Source organism: Molossus molossus, unplaced genomic scaffold, assembly GCF_014108415.1.
Source record: "Molossus molossus isolate mMolMol1 unplaced genomic scaffold, mMolMol1.p scaffold_m16_p_22, whole genome shotgun sequence".
Lineage (NCBI taxonomy): Eukaryota > Metazoa > Chordata > Mammalia > Chiroptera > Molossidae > Molossus > Molossus molossus.
In genome coordinates, this window is record NW_023425358.1 from 17469789 (window position 1) to 17487894 (window position 18106).

An 18106-nucleotide genomic window follows, 5' to 3' on the forward strand; every position below is an offset into this window, starting at 1 on the left:
GCCTGGTCCCCAGCCTTGTCCTCTGCTCCCTGAATCTTGCTTTGAGCTGGTGGTGGTTGGAGGTGGGGGCCGGGCAGGGAGGTTGGCCCCTCAGCTCAAAGATGCCTCTAAGAAGCTGGCCCCAATTTCAAATGACCCCTCTGCCTCTTCCAGCCCAGGTTCTGGGCCAATGCCCCTCCTGTTCTTATAGCCAGGCCAGGCCCTACGCCTCCTCCCCAACTTCTCTGAGCAAAGAGAGGGGGTTACTTTCTGACACACAGACTAACCTGGAATCTCAGACCCTTGGGCCAGGAGTCGTCATCCCCCCAATCCCAGGCCCATGTTCTGAAGACTTCAAATAGGGAATGACCTCATATCCGGCCCCAACTCAACCATACGAGGGGACCAGCCTTTGACACTCACATCTGGACAGACTTAGAGTAACGGATTCTGTGCACAGAATGACCTGCATCAGACAGCCAGGGCGCTGGTGAACAAAGGCTTGCAGGAATCTTTGCATTCTTGCCGGTCCTAGGGACGGTGGGGTTTCAGTGAGAGGCCCAGGCCAGGCTGAACACCGGGGCTGAGACCAGGGCATGCCTCCTGCACAGCTGGGCCTGGAGGGGCCAGCCGGTGGGAAGTGGGGGTGCAGGCCCTTGGCCAGCACGTCTGAGGAGCCAGAACCCTCAACTGTGCCCATCACTTGCCCTAACTCATGACTCAGCCTGGATTGCTGGGCAGCCTCCCTGGGTTATTCCCAGGCTATCTGGGTTATTCAGCCAGCTTGGCTTCCCTGGTCCCCTTCTCCATTCACGTCCAGTGGGGCCATCTGAGGCAGGTGAGGGGGGTGAAGAGTAGGCAAACTGGGAGATGTCAGGACTCAGACACAACTGGAGGAAACTCAAGACCTCATAGGGCGAGGCATGCCTGTCCTGGATGCATTCCCCACCTCAACCTGGCCTGTTCCAACATCGCCCCCCTCCTCTCCAGTCCAGGACTCAAATGGATATGCCATGCTCCCCCGTCCCCCACTTACCTCCATGGAGGGGGAAGGGGGGACTGAAGGAACCTGCCCCTATCTACCCAGGCCCTTGTTTACCCTAGCGAAGGCGCTCCGCACCAGGAGGGGAGCTGGCTGGGCGGTCCTGGGCTATGGCTTTCCTGTGAAATGGGACTGTCTTGTTGCTGCCCTGCCGCCTCCTGAGCTGAGCCAGAGTCAGACCATGAGGTACCCGCTGGGGGCACTATCCAGCCAGAGGACCCTCCCCACAGTCCTCTGTTCTCTACCATTGCTTCTGGGACTTCTAACAGGGGGGACAGAACCCTCCTGCTCCCACCTGTTGGGCCCATGTTCCTTCAAGTTCTTAATAAATATGCAAGGCAGCCCTGGCCGGTTTGGCTCAGCGTTAGAGCGTCGGCCTGCGGTCCAGAGAGACCCGGGTTCAGTTCCCGCTAAGGGCACGTACCTCGGTTGTGGTTTGTCCCTGGCCCTGGCTGGGTCGTGTGGGAGGCAGCCACTCGATGTGTCCCTTTCACATCGATGTTTCTCTCTCTCCCTCTCTCTTCCTCTCTCTCCCTCCCACTCTATCTGAAGAAAAAGCGGAAAAATGTCCTTGGGTGAGGATAAAAAAAAAAAAAAATGCAAGGCACAGCTTGCTTGGGGCCTGGAAGGGACGACAGGGGATCATGGGGCAGAGACCAACATTCAGCCTGCACCGGGGGTCACTCTTGTCCCCTACCCTCCAGCGTGGGCCCCATTGATTCTCTCCCCTGCCATTTTCATTCGGGCCCAGCATCCCTCCCACCCAGACCACCACACGTTTGATCAGGCCACACTTGCCCTACCCTGGCTGTTCCCCACCCTCAGGGGCTGAAGGGTCCATTTCTGCAGCTGGTCCTCAGGGCCAGAGTGCCAAAGCCCTCGGAGTTCACCCTTGGGGCTCAGTGGGCAGCTCCTCACATCTGTGTGGGTACCCCGGGCCTGGGGTAGCTGTGTCCTCAAGCCAGGGGTGGTCAGGCAGGGCCACCTCCAGCCCCAGAGCCAGGTCCCCAGGCCCCTAGAACCCGCCCACCCTGGAGGGAGAGTCAGGTCCATCTCCCCGTGGCAGAGCCAGTCAGAGAAGGGAGCTGCCCCAGGGTCCTGCGTCATGTCATGTGCCTTTGTCCAGGTCTCCAGTGTGCCACTGCCCAGAGACAGCACATGCCGGGACTCCAGCTCAGCGATGACAGGAAGCGGACACTGGGATGACTGCTGACCACTGCAGGCCACGGGCCCTCTGCTGCTGTGCTCCCCACAGCTCGGGAGGCCTGCACCCTGGCACCAGGAGCCTTGCCGCTTCCTTGGTCTTGGCCTTGCTGTGCTCTCGCCAGGCCTGTGCCCCTCCACCCCCCGGTCATGAGAGTCTGAGGAGGCCCCTGTGCAGGGGTCTTCACCTGGGCCAGCCTTCCAGGCTCAAGGGAGCTCTAAAGGTGGGGGGCACAGGACTGCTGCTCCTCAGAGGGCTCAGGGATGTCCTGCCAGGACCCGTCTTCTACCTCTGGGCCTTGGTTTCCCTGCCCAGCCCCAGGCCAGGCTCTGAGGGCTGTGGGCACCCGCCCTTCCTTTCGTCCAGGCCCAGGCTCCTTGGGCCAGCTGGGCTCTCTTGCTCCAGAATTCCGTTCTCAGACTCCCCATCCCCTCCCCACCCTGCGGGCTCTTTGTTTCTGTTCAGGATGCACCTGGGTGGCCTCTGGCCCCTGATTGTTTGCTGTGGGGCCAGCTGGGCCACATCAGGGAGAAAGAAATGCCAGACCCAGGACAAAGCACCAGTAGGTGCTGGGGCCAATTCCCTGGGAACCAAGCAGGCCACCCTGACGTCCTCACTCACCTCTTCTCCAAAGGGGAGGGGCACTGAACACTTCCTGGGGCTCCGGAATTGAGTCAAGTGTCTGTCGGGGGGACCTCACAAGGGCTCCAGGTTACGTCCAGACTAAGGCAGCCCCAAGAAGGCAGAATCATCCCGAGGAAGCTCCCCAGCTGCTCGCAGCCCCAGGAGCAACCCCATCCTCCAGCCCAGTCCCAAGGAGCATGCTTTAGTCCATATTGGCTTCTGTGGGGGTCAAACCACCCCCCCTAGGAACTCCGTGCCTCTGAGCTGATCTGGGTGCATCTGTGTAGATGTGGAAACTGAGGCCCAGGGAGGCATGGGCTAGTCCTGGGCGACATGGTGGGCAGAAGCAGCCCTGTGCATACTAGGGCTTGTCACTCAACACCCGAAGAATGGCCCTAAGCCAGGAGCCCAGACACTGCTCTCAGCAGCCCGCCCCTCCTCACCCTCCCTGCACCCCTACCCCGCTCACAGAGAACAGGTGCCTGGTAGCAGAGTCCAGGAGGGGACCCCCTTCTTGGGATCACCATGCAACAGAGGTGGGAACAGCCCCAACCTGTCACAAGTGTTGGTGGCAGACCTGGGGTGGGGGGAGATGACAACTTGGGTGTCCCGGCTTCCTGCTCAGAGCAACCTGTTTCCTGCCGGATGGGTGCTGGTGATGTGATGTGCCTGTCCTGAGCTCTTCCCTGGCCTGCCCTTCCCATGCCATTTCCTCCTGGGACTGCACACCGGCCTCAGAACCCAGACACTCACTCTCTCTCTCTCTCTCTCTCTCTCTCTCTCTCTCACACACACACACACACACTCTCTCGACTCTGGAGACATCCTCCAAGGGCTCCTGCTGCCTTCCCTTGCCCAGGGACGCCTGGCACAGATTGGGTGGCAGACTTCAGGTTGTGCCATCTCTCTCCAGCCCTCTGATCCGCCCCCCAGCCCGTCAGCGCCAGGCCCTTCCCCCACATCCAGCCTGCTCCCCCAAGTGCTCACTAGGAGCAGGGCTCTGCCCTCCTGACCCCCACCCTGCCCCCTGCACAGCTTCCGCCCAGCCAGTCCTGAACAGCTGGGATCAGAATCAGGCCAGAGCATTCCAGTATACTGGGGCCCCAAATAGAATCCACCCCTCTATCCAACGCAGAGCACAGTGCCTGCAAGCACAAGACCCGATGTCTGTCCGTCCTCCACTTCAGGGACAGCCTCAGACAGACCCAGCCCAACCCGAGGCTGTGGGAAGTGCAGCCCTATGAGGATGGACTCAGAGCTGGTTACCATGTGCTTCCGACACAGGCGGGACCCCAGTCCTGAGACGCTACGGACAGAGGACATGGATCCTTTCTGGAGCTCTCTTCTCCCCTAGGGATGTTTTCCTGCTTTTACCCATCAAAGCCATGGTCCCAAAATGTTCTAGAACCTTCCCTAAGTCAAGGTTTAAGGGGTCACGTCACACTACAAAAGGAACCCCTCACAGTCTGCTCTGGAGGCAGCTGGCATGACAGGCAGGAGGGATGTTTTGGGGAGGGCACCCCCCTTACCTGAGGGGCATCAGCTAAGACAGCCAGTGCTGCCCCTCCCGCCCAGGGGTCCAGGTGGTCACCATTCTACCACGGCGATCAATGTCCACTCCATGCAGGGCCACACAGCAGCCTCTCGCTGACACGGCAGAACGACCTTCAGACACTGCAGGGGCGGACAGCAGCTCAGTGTCTGGGTGACAGTCCCAGGCCCCGGGCTGGTGAGTGGGGCAGCAGGAGCCACAGGCAGGCCGTCCTTTCCGCTCCCAGTCCTGCAAGCGGAGGGTTCAGCACTGTGCTCTGGAAGCCAGACCACAGAGGATGCCCACAGCCGTCAACGCTATTTGGGGGGTGACTCGATAGCACTCACGGTTGACACACCTTAAATCAGGTGGTGGCTCTGGACCTCCAGGAGTGAGTCAATTACTGGATGGACCCCTGACCCTGAGGAGGGGGTTGCAGGCCCAGGAAGGGCACCCCAGGTCAGAGTAGGAGGCAGCCCTAGGCTCCTCTGCATGTGACATGTGCTGCGCCCGTGGACTCATCATCATTCCACACAAGACGCATAGGAGAAAACGGCGTGACTGGCTGGTTGCCGCTGAGTGGTATAATTATCGACTTTTTTAGAGTTCTCTATAATTTTATATACTCTGAAAATTATCTCCAAGAAGATACATTTCTAAAATAACCTAAACCCTTAAGGCACTGCCCCTCCCCAGAACAGCACGTGTTTGGGCTGCAGTTGGGAAACACCAGCCTTCCCTCCTTGTACGACAGCTCAGTGCTTCTGGGGTCTCAGCAACTGTCACAGAGCCGCTGGGCGAGCTCACCTGGGCCAGACCCCACCTCAGACCCAGGCATCTGGCCAAGGCCGTAGCTGTGCGCTCTGTGAGACCTGTCCTGACTCCCTGCAGGTCCTTCCCCATGAGCCAGAAAGGACAGAGGGGGTTTTGAGTGCCTCCTCGTCACAGCCCGTCCCAGGAGGCACCAGGGTCCCATCCATGTGAGGTCAGAGGGCAGCAGGAGGTTGTGAACTAGGAAAGCCCAAGCCACATATGTTTCAGCAATTTTAATACATTCAATAATATTTAATAGAACAAAATAAAAAAGCGATCACCCGCAGAAGGCCATGGGTGAGAGAAACAGAAACGTCACTGGCCCTTTTGCAGTAAAGCTTATGCTCGAAAGGAAACAAGGCAAAATGACTTCTGGAAGCTCTGCATCAAGTGCCACTGAATCAGAGCACCTCAGAGTATCACTTCAGGTGTGCGCGACAATCCAGAATCATCCCACGAAGCCAAGTGTTACAAGGATCCTATTAGAAAAAGCAAAAAGTCACGCTTCTGGAATCTTCTCACCTGTGGACCCACATGCAAATGTGGGCAGCCTGGCCAGGTACCCCCACACGTTCTGTTGTCAGGGAGACAGGTGGGTCCCCAGACTGTGCCTGGGACCAATCCCTCCCCTTGGCCACCCTCTGCCCTGTCACCAGCCCCAGGGCACAATCTGGGCAATGCCAGCCATGAGGGCAAAGCCCGTCGGCAGTGGCTATTCTCCTCCAAGACACTGCAGGCCCTAGACAGCACTACCTGCCAGGGGTGGCACATGTGGCTAGGGAGGGGCAAAGGTGTGAACTGCAGACCCAAGAAAGTCTTTTTCATAGGACAAGACAGCCCCCCTGACAAATAAATAAACACAAACCATGGCTGCACATCAGAGACACCAGGTCCAGACAGGTGCCTCTGGGAGGGCGAATGGGAGCAAAAGGGAGGCTCAAAGAACCAAGTGAGGGGAGACGCCAGGACGGTCATTCTCACTGGAACTGCCCCTCAGCGGACAGCACCTGTCAACAGAGCAACCAACAACAGAACCTGGGCCAGCAGGACAGGGATCGGTAGGTGTCGACCAAAGTCTGCCCGTGTGCTTGGGGGCTGGGGCTCTGCTCACCATCTTCTCTTTTCTTAGCCAGAAGTGGGCATTTCACAAAAAGCCTCCCATTGAGGCAGCAGCCAGAGCAGCCAAGTTGGGAGGTCTGGACAGGGTGGAAGGGCATTCACCAGCCACCTGGTGACCACAGCCAGCAGGCTGCACACATACACACACAGCCTGTTTCATAATAACCATTGTTTTCTAGGCTACAGACATGTCAAACTCCTAGTCTAGAACATCATGCTTGAATGCAGAACCCTTGGCCCACACTGGCTGGCGGCCTTCTGTGAGTCCCCTCCTTGCATCTGTGGCTGAGGCAGCGGTCCTGCTTCCACTGGTGGCAGCTCCTCCTCATGCTCCTTTCCAGGTGCTAAACACAGCTGTATTCAAGCCAACAGCTCTGCGTCATGGTCACATGAGATCGGGCTCCCTATACCCAAGAAGGGCCGAGTCCCAGTCTGAGAGTCACGTCAACAGAACACCTTGTAGAGTAAGGCTTTGGTTCAAACTGTGCAGAAGGGGTTGTGGCGGGCTGCCTGTTGCCTGGGACATGGAGAGGGCTACACAGCAGGGGACCAACTGCACCACTGGGCTGAGCTGGCCTCCCAGACCCTCTGTGTTGTGGCCACCTTTGCAAGGAGAGTTAAGGCACTTCCTTAAATTCCCATCCAGGAGGATTACATGTAGGCAACTCAGAGTGGTTTTAAATTATACTGTCTGGGCTCCCTCAAGTTGTTTATTTTTTTTCTCTTGCTACTTCCAAGTCATTCCGGCTGTCACCATATTAATGTCCAGATTTTGTGTTGTATCTCTATGCTTACTAAAACAATTTAACTTTGATGCTACTACAACGGGAGCTACTTTCCCTCAATATTGCTCATGAGAAAAAAAATGTTTTTAAATTAGAGAATTCCTTATGATCAATTCTCTTGTCCAGAAACCTAAGTCAGAATGGGTTTCCAAGCCCCTTCTAGGCTGGAGGACAGGCCGGCGGAGCAGCGCAGGGTCCTTCCCATCAATAGAGGCCCAGCCGCAGGAACTGCTCGGTGGCAGCAGACAGGGAACGTGAGTCTTCATCCTGTTAGCTCAGTCTGAAAACACGTGTATCGTGTTGGCTGGGACAGCCCTGCTGTGCACTGCTGGGGTGACACACGCTTTGAAACCAAGCCCACGTAAAAGGTGGAGGTCCACCAGCCTGATGCTGGGACGCAGGAACCTGTTGGGCACTGATCAGTTCTCACGGTGACAGGACCCGCGTGGCAAGCTGGCAGGAGTGCTGTGGCTGAAGCTGTCACTCACCCGTCAGCTGCCCACACAATTTAATCCCCTTTCCCAAGTTTAGCTGTTCATAAACCTTATTTTAAATACCCCGCAGCACTAACATAGTTCAATATTCTCTTCAGAAGGAAAACTCCAGCAGCAATCAGTGTGCGTGATGTGTGCTGAGCCCACACTGACCTCGGACTAGACAGGTCATGTGGGAGGAGCCTGGTCGGAGCCTGCTGGAACACAGAGGCTGAGTTCTCCCAAGTCGGAGGCCCTGGGCTGAAGGCTCACACGCTTCGGAGCAGCCTAGAGAGTTACTGAAAGCTTTACGGGGCGCAGAGCAAATGGTGTCGGTGTCACTTGGTAACGGGGGAGGGTCCTTCAGGTACGCTCAGGTTTCGAAGTACTTGTAGATTGCCGTCACATACAGCATCACGTTTTGCCAATCAGGCCGTTCAGTTCGCACCATTTCATTAATGTCCTGGCAGAAAAGGAAGAGGCCTGGTTAGAATTCCTGTCACCTCCTGGCCCGTCTCAACAGCCTCCTGCCACAGCAAAACGGGCTCTCGCAGCTGAGCAGTGAGCGAAGGACTTTTGGTCTAGGCCCGATCACACATGTCAAAGGCCTGGCCAAGACGCCTGCTCCATTTCTACCAAGTGCCCCAAAAAGGACCTACTCCCTGGGCATCAGAGTTGTCCCCAAGCTGCCCACCCCTGCCCAAAGCTCCCCAAAGCTAGAGGATTTCATCTTCCCCTGGGACCTCCTTCCCCGCCTGCTCTCTACTTAAATCCTAAACCCTCCCTGCAATCACTTCTGAGAGCCTGTCTCACGCCAGTCAGTCCTGGGAGGGCTCCGGAACCTAACATGCTAACGCCCTTCAGATGGTAATCCCCGCCAGTCATCGAAGGCACTGTTCTCTGAGGGCATTCTGCAGAGCCCAGTAATCTGCAAGGTGCTAACTGCAGGAGGAGGAGCGTGGGAAACCCTGGTGTTATGCCCCAGGCCGAGAGCTTGCTGCCGCCTCACCTCCCGTGCCTGCTCTGAGCGGCTCCCTGGGTGAGGGCGGACAGACCGCCAACTGGTCACGTGGCACAGAAAGAAGATAACATGTTTGTTCAATATAAGAATCTTGCCAACAATTTTTAGGGTAGGGAACCACCCACTTTTTTTTTTTATCCTCACTCGAGGACATTTTTCCATTTTTTGTTCAGATAGGGTGGGAGGGAGGGAGAGAGAGGAAGAGACAGAGAGAAACATCGACGTGAAAGGGACACATCGAGTGGTTGCCACCCACACGACCAACCAGGGCCGGGCAAAAACTGCAACCGAGGTACATGCCCTTAGCAGGAACTGGACCCGGGTCTCTCTGGACCACAGGTCGACGCTCTAACCGCTGAGCCAAACCAGCCAAGGCCCGCCCACTTTCTGTATATTAGAACTTTACATGCGGTGTAAAATGCCCAGATAATGAAAAATATTCAATAACAAACACTTTTCTTTTTCTCTATACAAATGAATAGAAGCTACCCTAAAGCAAGTGTCTCTATGAATCCAGAAGGTATCTTTATGGAAATGTATATGAGCACTTGCAGTGTGACTACTAATTCAAAGCTATTCTGTTTTTACAAGTCAGGGTGATGGGTACCCTTGGGGTAGGGAGGTAGTACCCAAGGGAGAGTTTGAGATCCCTGACCTGGCCCCGTGGGTTCTTCCCTCTGTGGAAATCCCCAAGCTGTGCACAGCGGACCCTATAAACACCTCCGTACACAGTTTATTGAATGACAGTGTGCCAGGTGTGGAAGGACTGGCTTTGCATGTGGATGCAGTCTTTACTCCCAGTGAGTCAGAACTGGTGATGAGGCAAAAATCTGGCAGAAGTACATTCGTCTTGAGCGGCTACAGGTGCTGGGCAGAGGCCTAAGCATGGCTCTGAAACGCACAGATTTTCTCTAACTCATTCCTCGCACTGTGAGGGGTAGTCCCATGACCCTCATGAAGTGCGGGATCCACTATCCAGCCCCGAACGCCACTTCCAAGACTTAGCAGCACCTGCCCTCCTCCTCTAGTTTGGCAAGTTCACCAGACTGTAGAACACGCCTTTGACAGCAACACTTAGAAATTTGCCAGCATTTTTCTTCTGACCCCGAGCATTCAGTTAAGGAAGACAGCAACTCTAAGGGAGAATCTGGCTCAATGTGGCTGGGACTGCAATCAAGACCACCCCTCCATCCCCACCCAACTCGGGGCACCTCCTTGGGACACTTCCTGTGAGGCATAAAGTGTCCAAGGGGCAGGGGTGAAATCCTGTCTGCATCCTCACCCAACAGGACACTGACTCGGCAGGCACAGGGCCTGCGCTGCCCTCGTTATAAAGCTGCCACACCACTAGGGCATCTACCTCAATACGAAGCGAACGCTTCCTAACAGAAAGGAGGGCCCGGCAGGGCTTCTGCAGGGCAGACGAGGGCTTACCAGTGTGGATTTAATGCCGACACTCTCAGCTGCCTGGAAGGCCAGGGTGAAGTTCCTTCGCTGTAAAAGAAACTGTGTGACTGGAGCAGACAAGCAAGGCCAGGAGAAAGGCGACCTGGACTATACATGATGCTGGGGAAAGACGGAGGCACATCTGCACTTGGTACCAAAGCAAACTACAGGAGAGTCCTCAGAACTCCCGACGGACACCGAGGGTCTAGCAGTGCTCCTGCTGCCCCTTCACAGGGCCCCGCCCGATACACTTATAGCCACTGTGGAATGATCCCCAAACACTTGTTCCTTCTTCACTACAGAAAAGGGCCATTTCCAACACATTAGCCCTCAGCCATCTGAACCCCAAAAGCTAATAAAAATAAAAAATGCCTGTCAAGAGAGCTTCGTCTCAGTGGAAACCTTCAAGAATTATCTAAAGGGCACAAGGGGGCTGATGTTGGGGTGCGCAGGGGCCCAGAGGAGAGCTTGAGCCTGGGTCCTCTCCCAGTGCCCATCTGGGCAGGAGCTGTCCCCCTAACTGTCCCAAAGCAGCTTCCTGAATGGAACACCTCAAACCACAGCCTGGTCTGCATGGAACTGTGCTTTTAGCCAGTCCTGGGCCTGGAGGTGGCAGGAGCCTGGCCTGGAATGGTTGGTGTTGCCATGCCGCCCATGCCTTGAGCAGCTCTCCCTGGTGAAGCTCTTGATCTTAAATGTTGTCACCAGGAAGGACTGACACTCCCACTGGGAATGTCAATACCTGAGGAATTCAGGACTGGGCGAACCTCCCACACAAGGTGGGGCAGGGACTAGCTGGCTCAGCATATACTCTAGGCCCTGAATAAGATCAAGCCGAACAGAGCCATCATGAGACAGCATGCAGAATGCTAACTGCATGGTCCACATCGACGGAAGGCTCTGCCTCTATTTTTCACCCCTGCCTCCCCTGTGATGAGGCTGCCAGAGGCTGGCTGTTTTGTAGCCTGCCTTACCTTATCTTGGCTGTTCAGTTCCTGATACGGGATATGGGCTGGAAGGTACGTATGCAGGAGAGCACAGAAGGCCAGCCCGTCATTCCAGCTGCTGCTGAAGTTAGTAATGTCAATATTCTGAAGGAAAAGAAGAAAAACACATAAGCAACACACACTGTGATCTTCTCAGGGAAACGCTGAGGAGGGTGCAGGAGGTCTGAGATGCCACATGGCCTTCAACCTGGGCAGGGCGAGCCTCTGGAGCAAGCACAGTGGGCTGGAGGCCATGTCCGAAGACCTGGCCCTTTCACCTACTCCCCCACACCTTCCCATTCACCATGTGCAGATTGCTGCCACCACAGTGACAAAAATTTGAGCCACCCTACCCTCACCTGGAGGAACCTGGGGCACATGTCCCACAGCTCTGCAGCATTGCAGGACACTAGGAAATAAAGGTCTAACCAAGTTAAGTTTCGATTCAGCCTGACTTCCCCTATTAGGGACTCTAGGCAAATGTTTACAAAGATTAGGGACTCTATTCTAAAGACTACAGCAGCCATCTTGCATTAGAAGACACTAGAAGCCAATTAATACTGCGTGCGCTTCTCCAAGAACCACCTCGACTTTTAAGAAGCACCTTACTCCATATTCAAATTAAATTATTTGCAACTAAAAGAGTAACATACCTTCAGAACATTTGATTATATGATAATAAAATTCGGCTAGTAGACAGCCTTTATCCTTCATCCTTATTTGTAAGAATCCTTTTGAAGATAAAACTCCACAATTAAATTTTGGAAATTCACACACTTTATATAAATACCACAAAATAAAAGAGCGCACTTCCCAAACATTTCTTGTTTATATCTCACTGTTGATTTCATGCCACTTTCAACTGCATCAAGAGTTGGCTTCCTAGGTGACTGAGAAAACCCACATTTTATTACTGAAGGTAAACCTCCAGTTCCTGGGTGCTGGTTCTTGCTCCTCCCAGGAACAAGTGATCACAGAACAATACTAATAATGCTATTCATATCTGTATAGATTTTTACCAAGTTTGCGACCCTGGGCCCCATTTTTACAGACTGTTAGGTCCTGACACCAAGCAGGGCACCTTGTGGTTCATGGACAAAGGGCAGGTGGAGAGGATGGGAACCAGGCCAGGTGACTGGCCCTTTGGTGGAGACTTTTAATAAGTTATGTCTCTCCCCTGATCACAGGTGCCCAAAATAGTGCCCTCTGGGGACACTCAAATACAAGCCTTCTGAAGGGCAACAGCTCTATGGACAATCATCCCAGAAGTCCCTTCCCCCCAGTAATCTGATTTTCTGCTGCCACCAGCTCACAGATATGCTGGGAGGCACTGTTCATAAACTGCCATGAGGAAAGTTACCAGGTTCCAGCACGGAGGATGCAAACCTGCCCAGAGCCACAGGGAAAGGTCGCAATGAGCTTGCAGTAAATGTGCCGCCTAAGAGCACACCTGCCAGCTGTCCAGTGACCCAGGTGATGGGGCCCAGGAAGGTCGCCCACCTCGGTGCTGCAGTGCTCATGCTCCTGGTCTTGAAGACAGCCCTGCTACACTCCCAACGGCCCCAGGCCACCCTCCAAGAGGCCTCTGCTCTGAGGACAAGAACATTAACTGCCTCCTATGAAGGTGCAACAGCCAGTGCTTGACAGCTACTGCTGATAAATGCCGCAGCAAGCTGGCCTCTTTCATCCCAGCTGTATCTCAGGAAGCAGCCAGCCAGGGACATCAGCTCCACCTGGGAGACTAGGACCAGGGAAGGGAAGTGACCTGTCCAAGGTGCTGGGCTGGCAGCAGGGAGGACAGGGATGGGAACCCTTGTCCCAAGCATCCTACCAGGCAGTATGTCATTTAATTCTTGAAGGAGGCCGATGCTCAGAGGGGCCCAGGTCACGTAGCTGATCTGGGTGATTATTCAAATTCAGGTCTAAGTCCCAAGCCCGGCTATGCTTTCCTAATCCCCATGACCAAGGCCCCTAATAAAAGAGCCAAGGATATTGGGCATCATCACGTGAACTGCAGGGCAAGAAGCTCCTAATGATGTGTCCCAGCTCTGTGCAAGGCCAGTGGCAGTATATGTGGCTGAGGACTCCCAGCCCTTGCCCCCAGAGGTCACATTCACTTCTGGAGGAAAACAAATCTCCACTTCCTGCCCCTGCGGCCCCTTCTCCAGCTCCCTGAAAGGCAGGCGTCTCTGGCAGAGTCGCCTACGTGCCTGGCCTCACCCTGCCTCACGGCAAAGCTCCTGCACGAGAGGAAACCGCTGTGCGCCAGCTCTCCAGCTGTGGAAACCCCGGCCTTCCCCAGCTTCCTCAAGACAAACCCAACCCCAAACCTGGAATCTTCAGTCAGAGCAGCAATTTCATTTACAAAACGTGCCTAAGCGACTTAAGAAAGAGGAAACAATAGCTCCTGAGTTCCAGGGTAGGGGGCGTTCACTTTTAAGAGCCTGACAACCAGACTTCCAAAGCAAAACAACTCAAGCCCAAACCCAGGCAGGCTGGCCAGGGTGACCACCTGCCTTACCTCAGGGAGGCTGGAGAGAAGCCAGACCAGGAATCCTACCCAGCAGACAACGAGGTCAACAAGCACCAAGCCCAAGTGAGACCTCTGAGCAGTCCCTCACCCGGTCCAGAGAGACCCTGGGGGAATCACCCAGGCTGTGAAATTGAGGTACTTCAAAGGAAGTGGGGAAAAGCCTCGGTCTAAGGAGCAGGCCTGCACCCTCTGCTCCTCATCCCACTATTTGTTTTTAATGTTTAAGGCTGAAAAATCAAACTACTATACAATTACGTAGACAGGATATAGAGGTGTACAAACAACAAAGCTGGCTCTATGAGACTGAAAAGCACAGTGAAGACAGAAAAGTCCCCCTGGCTCTCTCTGGAGCTCTTAATTTCATAGCTATCACAGCCCATTAATACGATGGGATTAACAGAAATAAATGTATGTACAAAAAATACAAAATTGTATTAAATAGCCAGAGAAATGGCTGTTACAACAGGAGCCAGCTCCCTTCCCGCTCAGTGAAGACCACTCATCCCAAAGCTGTGCCCAGTGCCCAGTGCCCAGTCAGGCCCCTGCCTGCACATCTGTCCTCCAGGCACTGCCATGCACCTGTGGAGCTGCAGCCCAAGACCATAAGCGGGCTTCAGGGCAGAGCAGGGATCCTGGGGCCCTTACTGGGTTTCCTTAGTGATGGAGATCAGAGAGGGGCAGACATAGTGATGGAGATCAGAGGGGGGCAGACATATTCACAGAATGCCACCAGAACCAGCTTCTCGCCATCTCCCCTCTTCACTCCTCTGCTCCACACCTGGACCCCACAGAAGGTCTGGGACTACACTTTTCCTTTGCTGCTTTCTGTGCAAGGTGGCAACAGGTACAGGTAGTTCAATCTGCCAGTCGCTTCATGGTCCCTGTAAATCATGACTGCTTTACCTGCCCTCGAGGGCCAAGTCAGCAGTGCTGACCCTGAACTTTGCTGGCGCTCACTCCGCAGGGAGAAGCTTCTCACCCATAAAGTGGACATACAAACCCAGCCCATATAAGATGACAAGTTGCTAACACTATGAAACTGTAAGGTTGTCTAAACTTGAGGGATTTTTATGGTTTTGTTCACTTGTAGAGAAAGAACGACACTTTGTAACGGATAGCACCAATCCCATCTGGGACACCAAGAGGCAAAAGAATCACTGAGAATGTCCCCGGCTGCTCTTTCCTCACTGATGGCCCTGCTCTTGGCTGCATGGCTACAATTCTCCTGGCCCTTGCTGTGCTTAGGTGACTGGTGAACCTCCACCACTCACTGGGGCTTTCACATAAAAACACGGAGCACCCACATGATGTTTGGGGTATGGTATGTATCCTTCTTTCTCTCTGAGTAAGGTTTGAATGAGGAACTCAGATAACAAGCTACCTCAAAAATCCCAACTGCTAAGTATTCATTCAAAACACACAGGTAGGAAACTTGCTCTATAATCAGTCACTTGTTTCAAAGTGACTCAAATGTCACGAGGCAGAGTGTGCCTTTCTGGCAGGAGAGGTGGGGCCCTCCCAGTGTGGCTCCATCTTCCATAGGCCTACAAAAAAACAGAGTAATGTGCCTACAGCTCTTCTACTGGTGGTAAAGGAGACCTTCTCCTGGAGAGAAGGAGCAGAGATTGGGGGTGGAGGAACTGGGGATGGACTAATCATTGGAGGGTTCATTCGCCTGTTCAATGAGTCCTCACCTGGTACCAGCTCTGGATCAGGCCTCAGCTTTCCTAAAGGGGCAGTCTTATAGGACAGTCTGACAGGTGTACCCAAAATGGACCTGGACTCAGAGTAGGCTTCAAGGGAGAGTGTGGTTGAACTGAAGGCAGGAGGTCTTAGGAGCTGCTGGGGAAGGTCTCAGGCGATGGTGGGGAAATAAAGTGAAGGCTACAGAGATACTTCAGAGCTAAAGCAGATTTGACTTGGTGACAGATTGGATATGAGGACAAGCCTTCAACGGGACACAGTGGGTGGCCAGACAGGCAGGAGAAAAGCCAGAAGCCAAAGGTAGACACAATTAAAATGGTCAATAGCATTAGCGTCTCTGAGAGGACAAGACGACTTAAAAAATGTCCTAAATTTAGTTAACATTTGGGTTGCCATTAATCATGGTGAGCGATGGCAAATTATTATAGGAAGAGCACTCACAAATTTTTTTAAAAGCCACCATATCATGAAGTTAAATGATCTGTAATAGTTTTACAACTTTCATAGACAGACTCTTTTTTCACAGTATGTTTATTACTCAAAGTTAATTTCACCCTGGCTGGTGTGGTTCAGTGGTCAGAGTATCAGCCCACAGACCAAAGGGTCTCAGGTTCAATCCCTGGCCCCAGTAGGGGTCATGTGGGAGGCAACCAATCAATGTGTCTCTTTCACATTGAAGTTTCTCTCTCCCTCCCTCCCCCCTTCCCTTCCACTCTATCTAAAAATCAAGAGAAATATCCTCAGGTGAGGATTAACAATAACAAATAAGGTTGGAATTTCAATTTTCAAAAATGGCATTTTCAAGGCATGAGGAAAAGCACTGAGTGTAAAACATCTTCCAATACATCTCTCTTCTGGCAGAAGGGCCAGTTTATGCTCCGCAGATTAACCAAGGGGCTGGGCTGCAGGGTCCAGGGTCTTCCGCCCTGCAAGTATTCTGACTCCTGTACTGACAGCTTCTGGAGCAGGGCCAGCTGATCCCTTTAAAATAAACTATTCTTAAAGCCAAAAGCCAAAAACTTGCTGTTTTGAGGGGAACATGCCCACTAACGGAAGGACTGTTTACTATGTTCACTATTCCTAGGCAATGGTACCAAGTTCTCTAAGGAAACAATGTTCTTTAAAAAAAAAATGTTTTTTCTTTATTGATTAGAAAGAGAGAGAAAGGGAAAAAGAGATAGAAACATTGATGAGAGAGAGAACATCAATTGGCTGCCTCCTGCATGCCCCCCACTGGGGATCAGGCCCACAACCTGGGCATGTGCCCTGACTGGGAATCGAACCAGCGACCTCTTAGTGCACGGGTTGACGCTTAACCACTGAGTCACACCGGCAGGGCACAATTTTCTTTTTAAACTAGAGAGAGACACACAGTAATGATGATGAAAGCTCCTAATTAATGAATTAGGATCTTGCATTTAGTTTTCAGGTCACTGCAGGGCTTTCCTGCTGCACAAGATAAATCGACGTCTGGATCAGGGCGAACAACAAGAGGGTTATAATATGTGCCAGAACAAAAGTTCAGAAAGGCGTTGAGTACAGACTCCGACGAGGCACTATGCCCCACTCTCTCTACAGGAGCACATCTTTCCATCCAGGAAATGTCGACTGAGTGATCTGACGGCAGACGAAAGTGGCCTTTCACAGGGCCATCTGCTGTCCTTTTCACTCTCATAAAAACTTAGACTTGTGAAATTGCCGGACACCCTCATACCCTCTGCGGAACTAGCTGGGCGTTTTCTCCTGCTCCTGTGACTTCAGATACGACGCAGTCCTCCTGTCTGTGATCTTCAGGTGGCCTCACTTCAATGTGCCTCTATATGCATTAAGAGTTGAGGCACGGGGTATGACAGAAACTAAAAGTCACAAAACATCTTAAAATGTCTTAATTTGTCTGAAGTTAAGGGGCATACGATACACTCCCCACCCCCAAATACAACATGTTCTTTAAATAGTTATTAAAGTTCTGATCTATTTAAGGAAATGCCACTTTTATGGGCATAGGGCAAGAAGCCAAAAGCCATGATTCATCTCTGCTAACACATGCACGCACCAATTTCCTTATTGCTTGTCCACAGGTCCAAACACAGGCAGAGGCAGGGTCCTTCCCATGAGTGATTACTGGAAATGCATGTACTGGGGGCCACAGCCTAGCCTTCAGGAGGTAGGAGTGAATTACAAACAAACCACTATTCACAGTGCCTCAGCACCCGACTGTGGGGCAGGGTTTGGAGGGTGTTTGTGAATCAGAGTGAGGCAGGTAGGGTGTGCTTTTTTCTGTGTGGCATGGTGAATATAATGTCTAAAAGAGGAAAAAACTCATCAAGATGGTTTTCACCATTCTCAGTAGAGATTATTAAATGCGGAAGGCCCGGAAGGCCCGGGAAGTTAACAAGCAGAAGGCTGCTTGGTGCCAGGGTTGCCGTGGTCTACATTGGCAGATCCACTCTGGTTGAAGATCTAAGGGTGTCTCCCTAGGGACTTCAGTGTTGTCTCCTTTTAAAGTTTAGCCAAACTCTGCCCTGGCTGGTTTGGCTCAGCGGTTGGAGCGTCGGCCTGTGGACCAGAGTCCCGGGTTCGGTTCCTGCTAGACCCTAGTGTCTAGGGGCATGTACTAAAAAATAAAGTTTAGCCAAGTTCTGTTCCAGGTTAGGGAAGGGGAGGTGACACGTGTCCAGAGAGAGTCTGAAGCTCAGAATTCCCTGCAAAACCTTTACAAGGTGACATATGCTTGGCTCTATTCTAGGGAAGCTGATCCAACTGATATGGGCATCGTTTTCTTTAAAGTTCCCCAGATGACCTGAGTGTGCAGTTAAGAGGCAGGACCTCTGATCTAAAAAACTAAA

At 53.1% G+C, this 18106-nt stretch overlaps 1 protein-coding gene across 6 annotated transcripts in view; it reads right to left on the reverse strand.

The window, feature by feature from the left end:
- Nucleotides 1-5473: 5473 nt before the first annotated feature.
- SPECC1L (sperm antigen with calponin homology and coiled-coil domains 1 like) overlaps nt 5474-18106 on the reverse strand; it is a 140468-nt gene continuing 127835 nt past the window's right edge. For all 6 annotated transcript variants that reach the window (XM_036276385.1, XM_036276383.1, XM_036276386.1 and 3 more), the window contains 3 exons: nt 11012-11128; nt 10026-10085; nt 5474-8033 (listed from right to left, as the gene is read on the reverse strand). In XM_036276385.1, the coding sequence (XP_036132278.1) occupies nt 7944-8033; nt 10026-10085; nt 11012-11128 (267 nt within the window). In that variant the 3' untranslated portion in view covers nt 5474-7943. The remainder of the gene's footprint in view (nt 8034-10025; nt 10086-11011; nt 11129-18106) is intronic.